Below are 18,583 nucleotides of genomic sequence, written 5' to 3'. Positions count from 1 at the left end.
CAGTGCCAGCCATGGCAAATGTATCTTGTCCACATCAATTCTGCAACACACTTTTGCATCCTTTTCTCTTTCACCATGCTTTCAACATTTTGTGAATTGTCCATTTTCTGTAATAAAGCAGAATTTTTTCAATATATATATATATTTTATGAACCTAATACATGTATACACACATGTACACATACATACACGCACAAAATGTAGAAGGTAAAAAGTGCCCTATCAGTTTATCTCCAGAAAATAGCACTGCTTACTAACTATCATTTCAGATTTTTGGTGGCACCAAAATTTCTTTCATAATTTGGAAAAATAGTAATAAACACTATTTAAAAACCCCCAAAATGGGCCACCTGGCTGGCTTAATTGGTAGAACATGTGACCCTTGATCTCAGGTTTGTGAGTTTGAGTCCCATGTTGAGTGTGGAGCCTCCTTTAAAGAAATAAAGAAAAGAATAATCCAAAAGATGACAAGAATTGGGATTGGAAAGTTTATATTGGAATTTGGTTAATCATAGGGCTATGGCAGCAAAAATTAACTCCCTTTATCAAAACCGTATATGTCCCACTTTGAGATACTGGAATACTTTTCTTTCTAAAAATTTTATTTTGGAGGTGCCTGGGTGGCGCAGTTGGTTAAGTGTCTGACTCTTGGTTTGCTCAAGTCATGATCTTGGGGTCATGAGAGGAAGCCCTGCATTGGGCTCCTCACACAGCACGGAGTGTGCTTGAGACACTCTCTCCCTCTCCCTCTGCCCCTCCCTGCTGCTCTCTCTCTAAAAAATAAATGAATCTTAAAAAAAAAAAAAAGGTTTTATTTTTAAATAATCTCTACACCAGCGAGGGACTCAAATTCATAATCCTGAGATCAAGAGTGGCACACTTCACCAACTGATGTAGCCAGGTGCCCCAATAGTGGAATATTTTTGAAGCTGCTACTAAAGGAAGGTACTAGAGTGCCACCTCCTCTTTCAAAATCAGAGAGAAAAGGAAAATAAAGCATATGTAATTTTGCTGAGAACAATAACTCAAAGTGATCAATAGCTGGGAAGTCCATAGTAAATTGAAAAGGAAAGTGAACTTGGTAGAGGAAGACATGGAAGCATAAAACTTATGCTGATAGATTGTCATCTCTCCTCTACCTCATATTTCACATCTCCCCAATTGGAAATTAGGCCAAAAGTGTCCTTGACAGCTGATTTGGCTGTAAAATCAAGAGTAGAGAGGGCAACCCGTGGCTCTGTTTCCCTGATTCATAGATGAGGAAATCAAGGCGTTAGGATGTGAACTTGACCTTTCCAGAGTCACATAGTAATGAGCAGAACCTGAATGCAAACCAAAATCCTCATGACTTTGGATTTTGCATAGTTCTCCATCTTAAGAACAGCGGGGATGATGGGTTTCTTGCACAACTTTAATTTTTAAATCCAAAGAATGCTTCATAACCATTTATTAGGATGATTCAGTGGGATTTTTAATACATGGGAAAATTCTTAAAACTCATGGAATGAGTAGAGTATGTCCTCTTGCTCAAATATTAACTCATCCGTAAAATGATATAACTCCGTATTTGCAAAAAGACTAAATGACATAGCTGGGAAAATTCATTATGAACCACAGCAGATACATCATGAACAGACTGTAGCAATATGAACAGTGCTTCAAACACATACTTCTATATTAAGCTGGTTTAGATGCCAGGCAACTTTTGGACCACCTGGAAGGAATATTCATTCCTCCAGAAATAGTAAACCAAAAAATACAATCTGGGGAAAAATTTCTTCAGGTAATGAATGCTTTGTAAAAGGAATCCAAAAGCAGAAAGTAAATATTTTCTGCAAAGTACTTGCTGGCGAATAATATAATACTACAGGCTATAAACACCTTATTTTTCCACAAGTTTTGTAAATTGGTCTGAGTGATGTACATGGCACTTGAAACACTTCATCTCTATTTTGTAGTGTAGAAAGTGGTGGTGTAAAAACAATGAGAACACCACGCAGTCTCTGCTGCAATACTAAACTCTGACATTTTAGTTTGTAATCAGCCATAGGCAATATGTAACTTAGTTAGAACTATGTTCTATTAAAATTTTATTTACCAACACAGAAATTTGAATTTGATATAATTTTCATGTCACAAACTATTATCCTTCTTTGATTTATGTGGGGAACCATTAAAAAATGTAAAAATCATTCTTAGCACATAGACCCTATGGACCAAGCAGGAAGCTATAGCTTGCCTGCTGTAGACAGTTGATTTTTGTTTGGCTTCTTTGCATTATTTGCAAATTACCAAATGCTCTCAGGGGATAAAATAGTAAATATAAACTTCAAGGAACTTTGTTTCTCTTTGGTATCTTGACTCCTTAAGTCCTGGCTGAATTGATTAACTCTGATGCCTTGGAATCAGCTGGGTTTTGTTTGTTTTTGTTTTACTTTAGTATTTTAACCAGCATTTACAGTGGTTCTTGGTGGAGAAGCCAATCTGACATTAATGTTCCATTAGAATGGAAAGCAGAAGTCCATTTACATTTTTTTAAATTTATTTTTTTTTTAAAGTAGGTGCCACACCCAACATAGAGCTCAATGTGGGACTTGAACTCAGGACTCTGAGATCAAGAGTCTGGTACTTAACCAACTGAGCCACCTAGGCACCCATGAAATCTATATACATTCATTTTTTATTTTAATTTATGATAGTCACACAGAGAGAGAGAGAGAGAGAGAGAGAGAGGCAAGAGACATAGGCAGAGGGAGAAGCAGGCTCCATGCACCGGGAGCCCGATGTGGGATTCGATCCCGGGTCTCCAGGATTGCGCCCTGGGCCAAAGGCAGGTGCCAAACCGCTGCGCCACCCAGGGATCCCTACATACATTCATTTTAATCTGCTACTTTCACTATGATGAGCCTCTTTCCACATTGACAAACATATTTCCACAATGTCATAGCATTCCATCCAATGAATGTATCATGATTTTATTTAACAATTCCCTATTTGGGAACAATGAAGTTGCTTCCATTTTTTTCTGTGATGAACACACTTGTAAGGGTTTACCCGTGCACCTGGTTACTTTCTTGGTGTAAAATCCTAGAAGTATATAGATGAGTCAAAGGTATATGCATTTAAAGGTTTTTCATAGCTATTGCCAAACTTCCCTTCAGAAATGTTACACACAGTCATGCCCAGCAGCTGTGTGTATTCCCGGCAGAGGGACCAGTGCTGGGTGTTACTGTTTTCTGCCTTGGCCAATCTGATAGAAGAAAAACGTGTTATCTCTGTGCTCTTTCAGTTTGGATCTCTCCAAGGTCGATAGGTGCAGCTGGCTGATAATGGCTTCCTCCCAAAGATCCGTTCCTGTATTAATCCCAGAACCTGTGCATGTTACCTTATAAGGAAAAGGGGTCTTTGCAGATGTGATTAAATTAAGGAGCTTGAGTGAGGAGATTATCCAAGATTATCTGGGTGGGCCCTACATGAGATCACAAGTGTCTTTCTAATAAGAAGGAAGCAGAGAGAAATTTGACAGAGAGAGAGTGTGGCCACAGAGGCAGGTACTGGAGCGAAGATCTCACAGAATGCAGGCAGCCACTAAAAGCTGAAAGAGGCAAGGAACATACTACTCTCCCTACAGCCCCAGGAGGGAATTTGGTCCTGCCAACACCTTGATTTTGATTTAGTGAAACTCATTTTGGACTTCCGGCCTCCACCACAGCAAGAGAATGCATTTCCAGTGTTTTAAGCCACCAAATTTGTGGTAATTTGTTACAGCAATTATGGAAAACTAATACAGTAGGGTTTTCATGTTTATGGGCCACATGAAAAGCTTTCTTTTAGAAACCTGTAAAAATGAAATATCGCACAATAACAGGAACAGTATAATTCTATTTATGTGAAAGTAAATCTGAATGTTTGTATATGTGTTTACATGTGCCTGGGAAAATGTCTGGAAGGATACACCCAACCAGCAACAGTGTCTAACCAGAGTGAGGTACAGCAAACCGGGACAGAAGGACTTTTACTTTTTACTCAAGATACTATTCAAGATCCATGGATATTGCTTGGAAGTTTTGAGACTGTTCATGTATCAATTGTGTAAAAAGAGGTAAGGCATCTTTGGTTGTGATAAACAGTAAAGTATGTAGAAAACGGAACAAAACAGGCTCTCTTCTATCCCCTTTCTCAGATGTATTTGATAACTTGGTGTGTATCTTTGCAGACTTCTTTCTGTACCGAAACATATATATTTAATTTTTAAAGAACAAAATGAAAGAGTGGATGTCATATATACTTTCATTTAATGTTTCTCCAAAATCATTCTAGGATCCACATGTGCAGGGGCCTCATTCTGATGAGCGGGGTGCTGCACATACACTGACTGTGAGACCCAGAACTCATCCTTTCAACCTCCCTGCTTTGAACTTCTTGTACTTGTATCTCTGACGTTGTTCGTGTGTGTGTGTGTGTGGGGGGGGGGGGGGGTGGAATCACTGGAGAAAAGACCCCTGGCCAGTTGTGCTGAAAATAGTTTTAGGTATTCCCATACTGCCTCTTAGTTTGCTTTTAAAATGGATGCTTTCGCCAACACTTCCTCACTGTGGATCCCCGAGATCCACTTTTTAAAACTTTCCCAAACTGGCTGGAGAGGGATGCTATGTTAATGTAATTATAAGAGGTAACCAAGCATGAGGCTGGTTGGGTTTTCTTTTCTTTTCTTTCTTTCTTTCTTTCTTTTTTTTTTTAAAGATTTTATTTATTTATTCATAGAGACACAGAGAGAAAGAGAGAGAGAGAGACAGAAGCAGGCTCCATGCAGGGAGCCCGATGTGGGACTCGATCCCGGGTCTCCAGGATCACACCCGGGCTGCAGGCTACACTAAACCGCTGCGCCACCGGGGCTGCCCTGGTGGGGTTGTTTTTTATATATGCTCCTCGGCTTCCGAGGCAGCTCTGTGAATGGCTTCTGAGGTCACAGGCACACAATTTTCCTTCTCAACGAACCAAATCCGAATGGTCTCTGAAACCAAGACTCTGAGTCAGTGGCTTACGGACCCGGTCCGGAACTCTGGGGCGAAGGTGATCTTCGGGACTTCTGTGGCCAGCGACTTTAGACACCTGAGCCAGGTAAACCCTAGGCTGGGGAGGGGACGCGTTGGAACCCCGCGGGGTGAGGAGCGGAAGGCAGCCGGGATCTCCCCGGGAGCCACCAGTTGCCCGACCCTCCGTCCTCCGCCTCCGGGAGGGCGAGCCGGCTGGCGGGGTCGCGAGCTCCGGGGGCCGCCGCCGCGGGTCTGCGCGTCCGCAGCTCTCCCGCAGGGGGCAGTGCCGCCCGCCAGCGCGCCGGTGCGGCGGGAGGGGGTGTGCAAGCGGCGCGGAGTTCTGGGGGTTCTTCGGAAGAAAGTTAGGGGATGCCTGGCGGGGGCGGGGGCCGGAGGGCGCGGGCGAGGCGCCGCGGAGCGGGTCGGGCCGAGGCGGGGGGCGAGGGCGGTGCGCGCGGCGGGGAGGCGCAGCCCCCGGAAGGTGTGAGCGAGCGGAGTGCGAGTGTGAGCGCGAGCGAGTGTGTGCGCGCCGGAGCTCTCCGGGTTCGGCGAGGCGCGCGGGTGTCAGCTTGCAGCCGGGGCTCCTCCCTCCGCCCCCCTGCCCAGACCGGCGATCCCTCCTTCCTCCGCCGCTCGCCCCTCCCCGGCGGACCAGGCGCTGGGACGCCCCGGCCGAGCAGGCGGCGGCGGCGGCGGCGGCGGCGGCGGCGGCGGCGGCGACTTGGGGAGCCCTGGGCTGGGCGCTGCCGCAGGGGCCCGAGCGCAGCCGCCCCCGCCCCGGCCGCCCGCGCGGGCCGCTTCCCGCCGGGCCACGCCCTGTCAAACTTTGTTGCTGCGGCCGCCGCGGCGGCGAGCCGAGCGGGCGGGCGAGCCGGAGGCAGCGAGCGAGGGAGGGGCGGGCGCCTGGGCCGGGCCGGGCCGGGCCGGGCGCGGGCGGCGAGGGGCTCGGAGAGCAGCGGCCCCACCATGCCCCAGCTCGGCGGCGGCGGCGGCGGCGGCGGGGGCGGCGGGGGCGGCGGGGGCGGCGGCGGCGGCGGCGGCTCGGGCGCCGGGGCGGCCGGCGGAGGGGACGACCTCGGGGCGAACGACGAGCTGATCCCCTTCCAAGACGAGGGGGGCGAGGAGCAGGAGCCGAGCAGCGACAGTGCCTCCGCGCAGCGGGACCTGGACGAGGTCAAGTCGTCCCTGGTCAACGAGTCGGAGAACCAGAGCAGCAGCTCGGACTCGGAGGTAAGGGGGCTCCCGCGGCCGACCTCGGGGGACCCCGGCCCCACGCCCGCTCACCCGCTCACCCGCCCTCGCCTTTGTGTCTCCTCCGCAGGCGGAGAGGCGCCCGCAGCCCGCCCGGGACGCCTTCCAGAAGCCGCGGGACTACTTCGCCGAAGGTACGTGCGGGTCGGGGCGGCCCCCAGCCCCGGGCCCCGCCGCGCCGGGCGCCTGACCCCAGGCCGCCCCCGGCTCCCCTGGCCCCGCGGCCGAGCCCCTGCTCTCCGCCCCCCGCGGCCGCGGCCGTCCTGCAGCGCGGTCCCCGCCCGGGGGCCCTGCCGCCGCGCCGTCCCGGGGCCCAGGCCTCACCCCCGCCTCGGTCTTGCCCGCAGTGAGAAGGCCCCAGGACGGCGCGTTCTTTAAGGGCCCCCCGTACCCCGGGTACCCGTTCCTGATGATCCCGGACTTGAGCAGTCCGTACCTCTCCAACGGACCCTTGTCTCCCGGAGGAGCGCGCACGGTGAGTGCCCGTCGGGCCGGGGCGGGGGGGGGGGGCGGCGGGATGCGCCCCCAGGCTCGGCGATGGGGTGGGGGATGGGGCCGTCCCGGGAGGATCCTGGGCAGAAAGTGTTTGCGGAGTTGGGAGTTGAACTGTTCTGTGGCGGCCCAGCGTTAGGCTGCGCTGGTCCGTGCCTGGATGAAAGTAAAGTTCCTTTACGTTTTCCTGTTCTGCTGGGGAGACGTTCTGGGGTCCACTGCTGGGGGTGTTCCCTGGCCTCCAAGATTCTTTGCCGGCAGTAAAGGAAAACCTGGATTTGTGCCGGCTTTTTTTTTTTTTTTTTTGGTGGTGGTGGTGGTGGTGGGGGCGGGGGGCGTCTCGCTTTCCTTCTTGGAAATCCGTCAGCTTTGCCCTGGCACTTGGGCAATGGGCCGGGGGAGCTGGGTTGGCGACGTCGCCCCCGACCTCAGTTCCACTGCGCGGCTGTGAGTCGGTTCCTAAGAAACCCAGTGTTCGTGGCGGATTATTCACACCCCTCCCCTCCCCACCCCCAGCCTTCGGGCAGGGCCTCAACTGCTCTGCGGAGCTTGGGATTTTAAACTGGCCTAGATGATTTCGAGGGTGACCCGAGGCATTCTTCAAGTTGAGGAACTTGGCTTTTTCCCCCTTTGTTGCCGGCTTTTCTCATTTAAAGCGAGCGCAGCGACACTTTAAACCTGTTAATGGGCGCGCATTGTGTGGTGCGCGCTGGCATTTAGAGCCGTGATTAAGCAAATTGACCGGGCCCCAGACGACGTGCAAATGAGGGTGGATTCCATCGCCCCCTCCCTGGCCCTAAACTGGCGCCCCCCGCGTCGCGAGGGGCGCAGCCCAGGGCCGGCGAGGCCTTTGTGTACCCGCGAGGCACCACCTTTCCCCATCCCAGGGTGGGCTGCCCAGGTGCTGGGGTCGATGGCAGAGCACCCGTCTACTGTGACTGCGTGTCAGCCTCCGACTCGCTGTCTCTTGGGCGCCACGCGCACCGTCGTGGTTCTCTTTGCTTCCCGGTGCCCACCAGGTCGTTCTTGATGTGGGGGGCGGGAGGTGTTGGCGCCTCGGGAGCAGGCCCGACAGGCTCAGTTTATGCCTAAATAATGATCACAATGAAAGGGCCGGCTGAGAAGTGCCTGGTGCTGAATGGGCGCTGCCTGCTGTCATGGCACAGGGTCGGTGGAGAGTGGAGGCCCCGCTGTGGGTTCAGCGAAGGCGCTCTCCTGGCCGGAAGGGATGTGAGAGGGGAGGTAGGGCGCTCCTACCTGGGGAGAGGGGCGTGGGACCACACACCTTCACCTTTCCAGCAGGGAAAGCCCGGCAGCTTTGTCCCTGCTTCAGAGCACCCCAGGCAGTCCTGAATATAAGCTGGATCTGGGCATCTGACTGGTGCCTTTTCTTATTCATATTGAAAGTGGTTAAAGTAAAAGTCGAGCAAAACAAGCTCCAGCTACTTTGTTTAGGTTTTCACTGATTCTTTTTCCTGTGGGCCGACGTAGCTCAGTTCCCAAAGGGTTTTGAAAGCCGTTTTGCTAGGGTCCCTGGAACTTTGTGTGTGAGAGGGTGATACTAACAAAGTCCCATTTTTCCATTTGCCATTAGATGTACATCTGGAAAGAGGAGCCTGGGAGGCATTAAGGTCTGTGAGTCAGCACTGATCCAGGTCGTGGTACAGATAAAGTCACCAGAAATGTCCCAAATATGACCAATTATTTCCCTCAAGCAGGATATTCCTTCCACCTATCCAGTTCTGCGTAGGGTGTTTTGATTCTTCCTCTTTGAGTGGCGACTCTGGCGACTCTAACAACTGCCTGGCTTCATTGCTTGCTCCCCACCCCCACCCCAGGGGACAGGTTTTCTGTGTGTGTTTCCGATCCCTTCTTTCTACCATCTTCTACTGCCCTGCCTTCCTGCTTTCACCTTACATGTTCTTTTGCCTAAGAACTCTCACAGGCCAGTTCTCCCTGGCGCTGGGGATTCCAGATTTCCCAAATCCAGGGCTGCCTGGGAATGTTGGAGCCCTCCTTGGAGAACCCAACCTTTTTCTGCCTGTCTCTGACAGTCCCTGCTCGTTCCTGCAGCTGTTCCCTGCCCTGGCCCATGTCACCGTCTTCCTTTGAAGCCTCCAGGGACACTGGAGTCTCTAGCCGGCAGCCTTTCCTCAGGGACTTAGTCTGCCCTGTCCCACTCCTGTAGGAAATCATGTCTCCCTGGTGAACTGCCCTGACAGAAGTAGTTTCAATTTCCTGTTGTTTCTGAGCCCCTTATGTGCCTGCCTTGAGCTACGTTAGGCCTGTCTGGTTACAAAGTTCATGGATGTACTGGGAAAGTGTCCTGCAGTTAGATGAGCTCCGTAGAACCTGCTAATTTTGACCCTATCCTTGAGCATCGTGGGCTTTTAGGAAAGCAAGTGAGGAAACACTTAAGCACTTGATTGTCTGGACTGTAAGGTTGAGATGATGCTTTTCCTGTGGATGATTATATTGTTGTAATTAATGTGGTTCTCACAGTAGGCAAACAGTAGGTGCTGACAAAGTGGCCCTCTGTTGGGGTCCAAGCCTGGTAAAGTGAATGTAGGATAGATAGGGGGTTGGGGATAGGTGGGGGAGGTACTGAAGTGTGGGAGGGGGTGCCTAGAATACATGATCTGGTCTGTCTTTGGCATCCTGGGTCTTTTTTTGTTTTACTAATAAATTTCACGACCTTAGGCGTTGCTCGTCTAAAGCCTGTAAGTAGTATAAAATTGGGTGACTTCACTTCTCCGCTGCTCTTACACTTTCTGGAAATACCAAGCCACAAGCAAAAGTAGGGATTGGCTGGAGTGTTCTCAGGGTGTTAATTGACCCTCGGAATAGCAAGCGGCAGGGCTGCAACACCCTTATCCCCTGGCATCATTCCTGCTGGGATGACTGGGGGCTGGCCATCTCTTCCCCATGCATTACCTTTGCCCTGCACTCTGGCTTGGCTGGGAGGCTGGGAAGTGGCCTCTTCCTGAGGCTCTTTAGAGAAGAGGTCCCCTTAGTCTGGGGTGTGTGCCAAGCCTCCAAGCCATGATTCATTCTCCTCTGGAGCCCTGGGGACCCTGTGGCCTATGAAGAGATGAATAACCGCCACAAACCGACTTTCACTCCTTCAAATAGCCACCCTGAAATTATATATTCATTCATGAAAAGACTTCACAAATTTATTAAACCACCTTGGTGCTGTTGACTAGTTTTTTGTTTGGAAAATGTAAGCCAACCCAGAAGAAAGTGGGTGTCAAAAATAGTGTAAGACTAATTAATAAGAGTCCACCCGAAAATGCTGAATTTGGTTTGGTGACTTAACTATGACCTGGTAGAGAGTAGTTTGACCATGACATGAGCACTGACGACATTTTGGGAAAGAACAGTTCTGGGTAGAATTGCTAAGGGAGTCTGTGGTGTTTGGGTCCAGTTTCTACATTTAAGAGCTACTCCCTTGTAGCTCAAGCATCACTTGCTGGTGCCTTCCTCCGATCAGCTCAACTCAGGTTTCTGTAGGAGATGGTTCTGTTCTCCAAATGTATGCTTGTTTTAAGTCCTTCATATCCCACTGCTGCCCATGGCAAGTCTTGCGAGTATCCCGGATGCTCCTGTTTTCTTCCTGACACCAAGGAACCCCAGCAGAAATCCTTGTGTACAGATAGAGAAGTTGTCTGTCTTGAGGAATTGTGTGTAAAAGCGAATAAGTAAATCCTTTTCTTTTGGAAGGTCAGTATAAACATGCTGCTTTTGGTAAAATTCTGTAAAGCCATCTCATCTAAATATAACTTGTCTTTTTTTTTTCCCCCTAAATATAACTCAGGGTTTTTTTTTTTGTTGTTGTTGTTGTTTTTTTTAAGATTCTATTTTTTTTTAAGATTTTATTTATTTATTCATGAGACACACACACACACACACACACACACAGGCAGAGACACAGGCAGAGGGAGAAGCAGGCTCCATGCTGGGAGCCTGACATAGGACTCATCCCAGGTCTCCAGGGTCAGGCCCTGGGCTGAAGGCAGCGCTAAACCGCTGAGCCACCCGAGCTGCCCTAACTCAGGGTTTAAGGAGGGCTTTTTACATGGAATAAGCTTTTGCAGGGGCCCTGCCTGAGCTGTTACAATTTTGGCACTCAGATTCCTAGGGTGACAACTGGTGATAAACTCTGGGGTGGGTGCTTGAACGCTATCAGGCTTTTTCCATTGGGTAGATACTTTTAGAAAGTTACAGGTTCGACTCATTCTTCGTTGATTTCACGTCTTGGGATTTTTTTTTTTTAAAGATTTTATTTACTTATTCATGAGAGATAGAGAGAGGCAGAGACATAGGTAGAGGGAGAAGCAGGCTCTTGGGAGCTTGATGTGGGACTCTATCCCAGGATCCCTGGATCACAACCTGAGCCAAAGGCAGACACTCAGCCACTGAGCCACTCAGGTGCCCCACATCTTGGGATTCTTGAGGAGAAGGTAGGCTAGGAGACAAAAATCTAACCTTTAATGTAGTGTTCCTGGCTTTACAGTGATGTCCAAGGTTGCCAAAAAAATTGGGACCTAAAAAATAATTTCGATGAGTAAATCTTTGAAAGATGCAATAATCCAAATATGCAGCTGCCCTACTTAGATATTCCAATTTAGAGTCGACTGAACTTTTCCAACTGGGGAAATTTAGATTGGCATCCTTTAAGATGAATTCATAACTCCTCAACCTCATCTGATATTTATGGAGGATCTGCCATGGGCAGTGGGAAATAGGATGAAGTAAACCCAGCTTTGCTCTACAGTCTTAAAAATTGAAGTGGTGTTAACGCAGAATAGAAAGTCTATGTTAAGAGTCCGTAAAGTCCAGAAAACAATTTTCAGAGCAAAGAAAATAGAAAAGTTGTTCTGGGCTAGCATGATAAAGGAACATTGGGAGAGGAGGTTGTTTCAAATGAGTCTCTGAGGTGCCTGGCTGGCTCAGTCTATTAAGCATGTGACTCCTGATCCCAAGGTTGTGAGTTCGAGTTCCACACTGGGTGTAGTGATTACTTAAAAATGAAATCTAAAAATAAAAATAAAAAACCCCAAAGAACCCAAACTAGTCCCCAAACTTAGTCATTCATTAGTTCAAAGTGATTCTTGTTAATTATAAAAAAGGTAAACAGTATAGTCATCTTGCACCCCAATCATGAGGTAGAAGCCAGTACTGGGAGACCAAAAGTTCAGGGCTGTTTGGGGTAATACAAGTTACTCCATTTGCCTGGAAAGATGAGAGGCCAGAGCATGGGAGGCCTTCAAGAATCCCGTCACTCCAAGAATCCCGTCTTAATCAAGAAGCAGCAGAGGACAATTGAAAGTTATGCAGCAGAGGACAATTGAAAGTTATGCTGGCAAGTGATGTGACTGGTATGTGTGCTTAGATCATAGTGATTGGAGGGAGAGGACCTGGAAGCAGCTGTGAGGATTAGGAGACTCATAGGAGTCTGGGGTGGGGTGAAAAGTGCCCACAAGTATCTGAATGGAAAGGAAGGATAGGATGGGAAAGACTGGAATGGTTGCTTGAATTTATGTGGGAAGGGTAGTAACTGGAGGCAGAAAGTGACTGATGTTGCAATTGACTCTTGCTGTCTGAGCCTTGGTGACCTGGGGGAAATAAATGATTTCTTCCAGGTGGGGCCCCGGTGTGCCATCTTTGCCTGCCCCATGCCGGACAGATACTCACAAACTAATTCCGCCATTACAGAATTCACACAGGCTGTGAGGGGCTTTCATTTGGAGGAACTGCTAAGGTTCATTGGAGATGCATAGGTTTTGAGGGGATGATGAGTGGATAGTTGAAATTGCAGCAGGTAGGTGATGCAAGGGAGCCAGGACAGGATGCTCAGAGTAGAGAAAGAAGTCACTGAGGCAGCATGGAAAGGAGCCTTTGCCAAGGTAAGAGGAGTGCCTAGGTCCTGTGACATCCTGGAAGCTAGTCCTCAATGTCAGATGCCACAAAGAGAGGGGACAAGAAGATGGTGGAGTGAAGAGGAGCTTTGGGAATTTAGCAATTAGGAAGTTACTGGTGCTCAGTAAAACAAGTAATCCAGGTGAGTGGGGTTGATAAAGATAGGGAGGCAGAGATACTAGCTCAGCACTTCCTAGTTTGGGCACCCGGATGCTGTGCTGTGGATTGGTCCCAGGGAGTGGTCGGTTCCTCACTGAGCCAGAACCTGACACTAGATGCCCCCAGTGGCAAGCTGCCTCTCCTGTCTGCCTCTGTCTACCGTAACCTGGGAGATGTTGAAAACCAGACTCTGGACAACCTATTTAAGAAGTTTGGCCATGGCAAGGGGGAAGGAAGAGCCAAGGCCATGGAGCAAAGTATATTTGGGATACTGGAATGGGAGCTTGTTTGTAGGGCAGGAGGGTAGGGTGGAAGATGAATGGGGGAGAAGACAAGAGGAGGCGATGGGGCTAGAACTGGGAAGAAGGCAGTCTTATTATTAATTTTTTAAATATTTTATTTATTTATCCATGAGAGACACAGAGAGAGGCAAAGACACAGGCAGAGGGAGAAGCAGGCTCCATGCAGGGACTCCGACGTGGGACTCGATCCTGGGACTCCAGGATCACACCACGGGCCGAAGGCAGATGCTTAACTGCTGAGCCACCCAGGGATGCCAGAAGGCAGTCTTATTTCATTGATGGAGGACACTCAGCAGTAGATGTTCTCCCAATTTTACAGAGTAGACCAAGAGTTGAAGATGAGAATGTGGAAAAATGCAGAGGTGAAGTTGGCAGAAATTGAGGGGCAAGTGCATTGGATGGCTAGATAGCTTTGGTGTTCTCAAACCAAGGGCCAGTTGGCTAGGGTGAGAGTCCTGGACATTTTGGTAGTGCAAGCTGCTAGTCTGCACCCCATTAGAAAACTCAAAAACTTTGGGAACTTTTAGCTACAGTTAAATAATGAAACATTGTGTATTGATCGAAAGATAGGGCACACCTGGCAAATGTTTCCTCTTTTTTTAAATGTCTGCAGCTGGCTTATTTGAAGGAGGGCAAAGATGGGAATCAAAACACAACTCAAAAAAAAAAAAAAAAAAAAGAACACAACTCATTTGCTGTCAGGGGCAGATACTGGGATGTGATAATTGGGATGGGAAAGGAGGCTCGCTGCTTAAAAGAGTGTAGAAAATGTCCAAATAGGCTAATCTGATCATATATTTTTAGAGGAGGTTTTTATATGTCCTATGTTTATTGTCTTCTCTTCTCTCAAACTGGATTGGATTTCAGGGACAATGAAATAAATTGCAGTTGCCAAAACCCTGGCATTCAGGAATGAAGGGAACACTAGGGAAGTGAAGGGGACTCGCCTTTTCTCTTCTGTACTGTATGTGCTGCTCATTGAACCACTCTGGGTAATGTAGACTTGCTTTCTTAGACTCATAAGGTGTCAGAGATGCTCTGAGTTACCTCAATTGACATACCTTTAAGGTTCTAAATAAATTTCAGAATCTTAGATCTTTTCATTATATAGCCTACAGATTCTCATGGGAAAGTAAACAGGTTAGAAATACATTTCAGACTTTGAAAGTACAACCATAAAAATGTTTTCCTAAACATGGCCCTTTGCAGGAGCTTTTGTGAAAGTGATAAGGGGTGATAACTCTAGTTACCTAGAATCCTCTGGACAGGCAATGAACTCACACTCGGACTCTCAAACTGTGCTGCTGTAGCATTTTTTAAATGTCAGCAGAGAGTCTGCTTCAAGATTCTCTCCTTCTGCCCCTCTCCCCAGGCACATGTGTGCACATGCATGCGCTCTCAAATAAATCTTGAAAAAATAAAAAGAAAGAAATCTGTTTCATTCAAGAGGAACAAGGCCCCAAGTGTTCACCATAATTGTAGAGAGTAACCATAAGATAAACAAAAAATTCCCAAAAGAAGAAACTACAAATAACAACCACATATGTGAAACTAATGTTCAGTCTAGTCTCCCAGGTAGTCAAAAAATGCTAATAATGAAAATCTTTTTCTTTCCTCCACCAAATTACCAGAGGTTCTGTCTTTTTTTTTTTTAAGATTTATTTATTTTATTGGAGAAAGAGAAAGTGACAGAGATAGTGAGAGCATGAGTTGGGAGGAAAGGGAGAAGCAGGCTCTGCACTGAGCAGAGAGCTGGACCCTGGGATCATGACCTGAGCTGAAGGCAGATGCTTAACTGACTGAGCCACTCAGGTGCCCCAGTGTTTTGTCTAAATAAGACTTAAATGATGGCAAATGTATGGTAAAGGTGCTCTCATTTGTTGCTCCTGAAGGGTGTAAATAACTCCACCCTATTTGGAAAGCACTTGGCAGTAGCTGCTAAAACCTTAATATTTCTCATAGCTTCTAACCTGCTTGGAAGTAGTTATTTGTTATTCCCATTTTGCTACTGTGCAGGCAGATTAGTAGAGGTCAAGTATCTCGTTCGAGGTCACACTTCTGGTAATTGACAGTGCAAAGATTTGAACTTGGTTGTGAGTTTAAAGTCTAGGTCTTCCCATTCCACCCTTGTGACTACTCACATGCCTGATGTAACTAACTCCTCCTCCTATTGGGAGGACAGCTGACCTTTGTTTCTCTGTTCAGAAATTCTGATGTGAGTTATCAGTTGGGGTGGAGGGTGGGTTGGTTTGTTCCGACTTAGCAAATTGGACCTGGGAATGCACCTTCCCAAATAAACAGTTGTCTAAGTGCATGGCTAGGGTTTAAGTTATCCTACCAGGACTCAACTCCAGAGGACTTAAATAACCTTTAGTGGGCGGCCCACAGAACTTCACCACCACACGGTAACCTCCTTGGAGAAAAAAAGTGGTTATCTACTAACAGAATTTTTTTGAATTCGGGGGCGGTTTTTCCTTGTTAAAATTGGGGAGGGCTGGAGAAATACGTAAGTGTGTCTTTGGTGTAGAAGAAGATGGGACGAGTAAACTTGCTTGCTACCCCTGCAATTTGTATTACAACATAGTTTGGTTAATAAACCAAGCTCTGGCGAACCAAGTGTGCAAATATTATGTCCTTATTGTTTATTTTATAAAATATTGTATAAATAAGTGGCCTTTTTAAAGCTCTCTAAGTTAAAAATCAGTACCAGTCATTTATAACTATTTCAGTAAATTGACTATTAAAGAAATAAATACTGAACATTTACACACAGAATTATTTTAGGAATTGCAGAGAATGTGTTAGTCTCTTATTCCCCTTTCTTTGCGTGTGTGTGTGTGTAAGATGTTTTGAAATTAGGATTCAGGTAATTCAGTGCTTTTTCTTTTACTTCCCAAATTACCTTTCAGGTGGTCTCTTTCTGAAAACAATTGCATGGTTGAAAGATTAATAGGAAGGGCTTCTTTTTTATTTTAATTTTAATTTTAATTTTTTTTCTTTTAAAAAATTATTTATTTTGAAGATTTTTAAAAAAAAGATTTTATTTATTTATTTATTTATTTATTTATTTATTCATGAGACACAGAAGAGAGAGAAGAGAGAGAGAGAGAGAGAGAGAGAGAGAGGCAGAGACACAGGCAGAGGGAGAAGCAGCCTTCATGCAGGGAGCCTGACCCAGGGATCCTGGGTCTCCAGGATCAGGCCCTGGGCTGAAGGTGGCACTAAACTGCTGAGCCACCCGGGCTGCCCTGAAGGTTTTTTAAAAAATATTTTATTTATTTATTCATGAGAGACACAGAGAGGCAGAGACATAGGCAGAGGGAGAATCAGGCTCCCTGTGGGCAGCCCCATGTGGGACTCAATCCCTAGACCCTGGGATCATGACCTGAGCTAAAGGCAGATACTCAACCACTGAGCCACCCCAGGCATCCCATATATATATATATATTTTTTTTTTTTAGATTTTTTTTTAAAGTTGTGTTTATTTTATGATCAACATAGAGGCAGAGACACAGGAGGAGGGAGAAGCAGGCTCCATGCAGGGAACCCGATGTGGGACTCGATCCCTGCACCTGTGATCACACCCTGAGCCAAAGGCAGACACTCAGTTGCTGAGCCACCCAGGAATCCCAATAGGAAGGGCTTCTGAGTATGGCTTATAGAAGTTGGGGGAGGCACTTGGGGTCCTAGCTAAGTCCTTCTGGGTATTACAAGAGACCAGATCTTGTGAGATAAATGTCTTCTATCTCATACGGTGAATGGGGCCATTATTTACAGGAACATCTATAAAAAAAAAAGTGTAGAAAACAAAAAGACTTAGATATGAAAGGTAACTATGATTAAAAAGATACATGATCTAGGGACACCTGGTTGGCTCAATCAGTGGAGTATGATCTCAGGGTTATGAGTTCAAGTCCTATGTTGGGCATAGAGCTTACTTTAAAAGAAAAAAGGATGAATTTTAACAATGAGGAAGAAAAACAAAAGTAGGAATAAGTGGTAGGAAAAGCTGATCAGTTTAGAAGTCCAGATGTGTTGGCAGTAATGATTTTTGATGTTTGGGACTACATCCTTCATAAATCCCAAAAAAGGATTAATCGGGGTTGCTAAGGTCTTGATGGATTTATAACACATACCTGCTAGGGGTCAGTTGGGTATTCCTCCCCGTGATTCTTCTGTAAGGACCCTGCTTGGGCACCTTGTAGCCCTCTGAGCTGGAAGGGAGCATCCAGCCTGCCTCACCTGTGAGGAGCCTCAAGAGCACAAGTTCAGGGAGATTGTGAGCTTGCCAGGATTAGTTATGAGGGTTGAAACAGGAGTAGGGCTCAGTTGCATCACTGAGCTTTACTGTCTCTACTACTCAAGGGGATCTACCATGAGCCCTGCAGAAAGCAGTGTTGCAGAGAAAGTGCACCTCAAAATACTTCTTTATTAAACCATAACACTAGGGCAGCCCTGGTGGCGCAGTGGTTTAGCACCGCCTGCAGCCCAGGGCATGATCCTGGAGACCCTGGATCGAGTCCCATGTCGGGCTCCCTGCATTGGAGCCTGCTTCTCCCTCTACCTGTGTCTCTGCCTCTCTCTCTCTCTGTGTCTCTATGAATAAATAAATAAAATCTTTTAAAAAAAATAAACCATAACACTAGACTTAAAATGCGTGACTCACAGACATTTGTTGAATGTTTGATAGCATGAATATTTAAACATCAGCATTTTAAAAAAACAGCCCTGTGGGCACCTGCACTGTTCCAGGGCTCTGTATATCACACTGTTTACAACTGTGACCACATTGAATGCTTGCACGTCTTATATCATGATCTGTTTTATCCTGGAGGAAGCTGAGACAGTGGAAGTGAGGGACCCAGAGAGTCCTCTTTCTGGAAAGTGGTAGAGCCATCATTCCAGCCACAGTGCTAGAGTGTCTCTCTGAGAGTTGACAACCAAATTAATGTGACAATTACCTTTGGAACAAGGCACAAAGAAATGATGTGTACAAGTAAAAGAGGAGTGAGGTGTAACATCTCTATTTATTCATTTTGGTGGCATCTCCAATTCTTTCCCATAGGAAGCACTTTGAATCGCTGCTACTGGCTGGGGTGGGCATAGCTTGAATGGCTGGTCTCTCTACAGTTTCAGAGACAGTGTTCATTGCGTCCTGATCTTTCTTTGCTTTTCTGTGCTCTGCAGCTCCATTTAATCTGTTTCCTCCAATTTCCCTTGTGTTTTTCTTCTCATATCTTGAGGTGGTAAACTTGTTTCCTTAGATACCATGATATAAAATATTGTCACGTGCATCTGTTGATTTGATCTATTGCCTTCTTCCTACTCCTGACCAGTCCTGTTTGCTTGTACATGCATGAATATTCTTTTCTTTTTCTTTGTTTAAGATTTTATTTTCCAGGGACGCCTGGGTGGCTCAGG

General features: G+C 47.1%; 1 protein-coding gene across 1 annotated transcript in view; it reads left to right on the top strand.

Annotated features, from left to right (window-relative positions):
• Positions 1 to 6,035: 6,035 nt before the first annotated feature.
• Positions 6,036 to 18,583, top strand: part of TCF7L1 (transcription factor 7 like 1) — a gene marked incomplete at its 5' end in the record, with an annotated part of 159,748 nt that continues 147,200 nt past the window's right edge. The window contains 3 exons of the mRNA XM_025453769.3: positions 6,036 to 6,266; positions 6,358 to 6,421; positions 6,635 to 6,762. Coding sequence (XP_025309554.2) covers positions 6,036 to 6,266; positions 6,358 to 6,421; positions 6,635 to 6,762 — 423 coding nt within the window. The remainder of the gene's footprint in view (positions 6,267 to 6,357; positions 6,422 to 6,634; positions 6,763 to 18,583) is intronic.

Source organism: Canis lupus, chromosome 17 (genome assembly GCF_003254725.2).
Source record: "Canis lupus dingo isolate Sandy chromosome 17, ASM325472v2, whole genome shotgun sequence".
NCBI classification, from domain to species: domain Eukaryota; kingdom Metazoa; phylum Chordata; class Mammalia; order Carnivora; family Canidae; genus Canis; species Canis lupus.
Note: the sequence above shows the minus strand (reverse complement) of the source record. Positions and strands in the feature narration are given on the sequence as shown.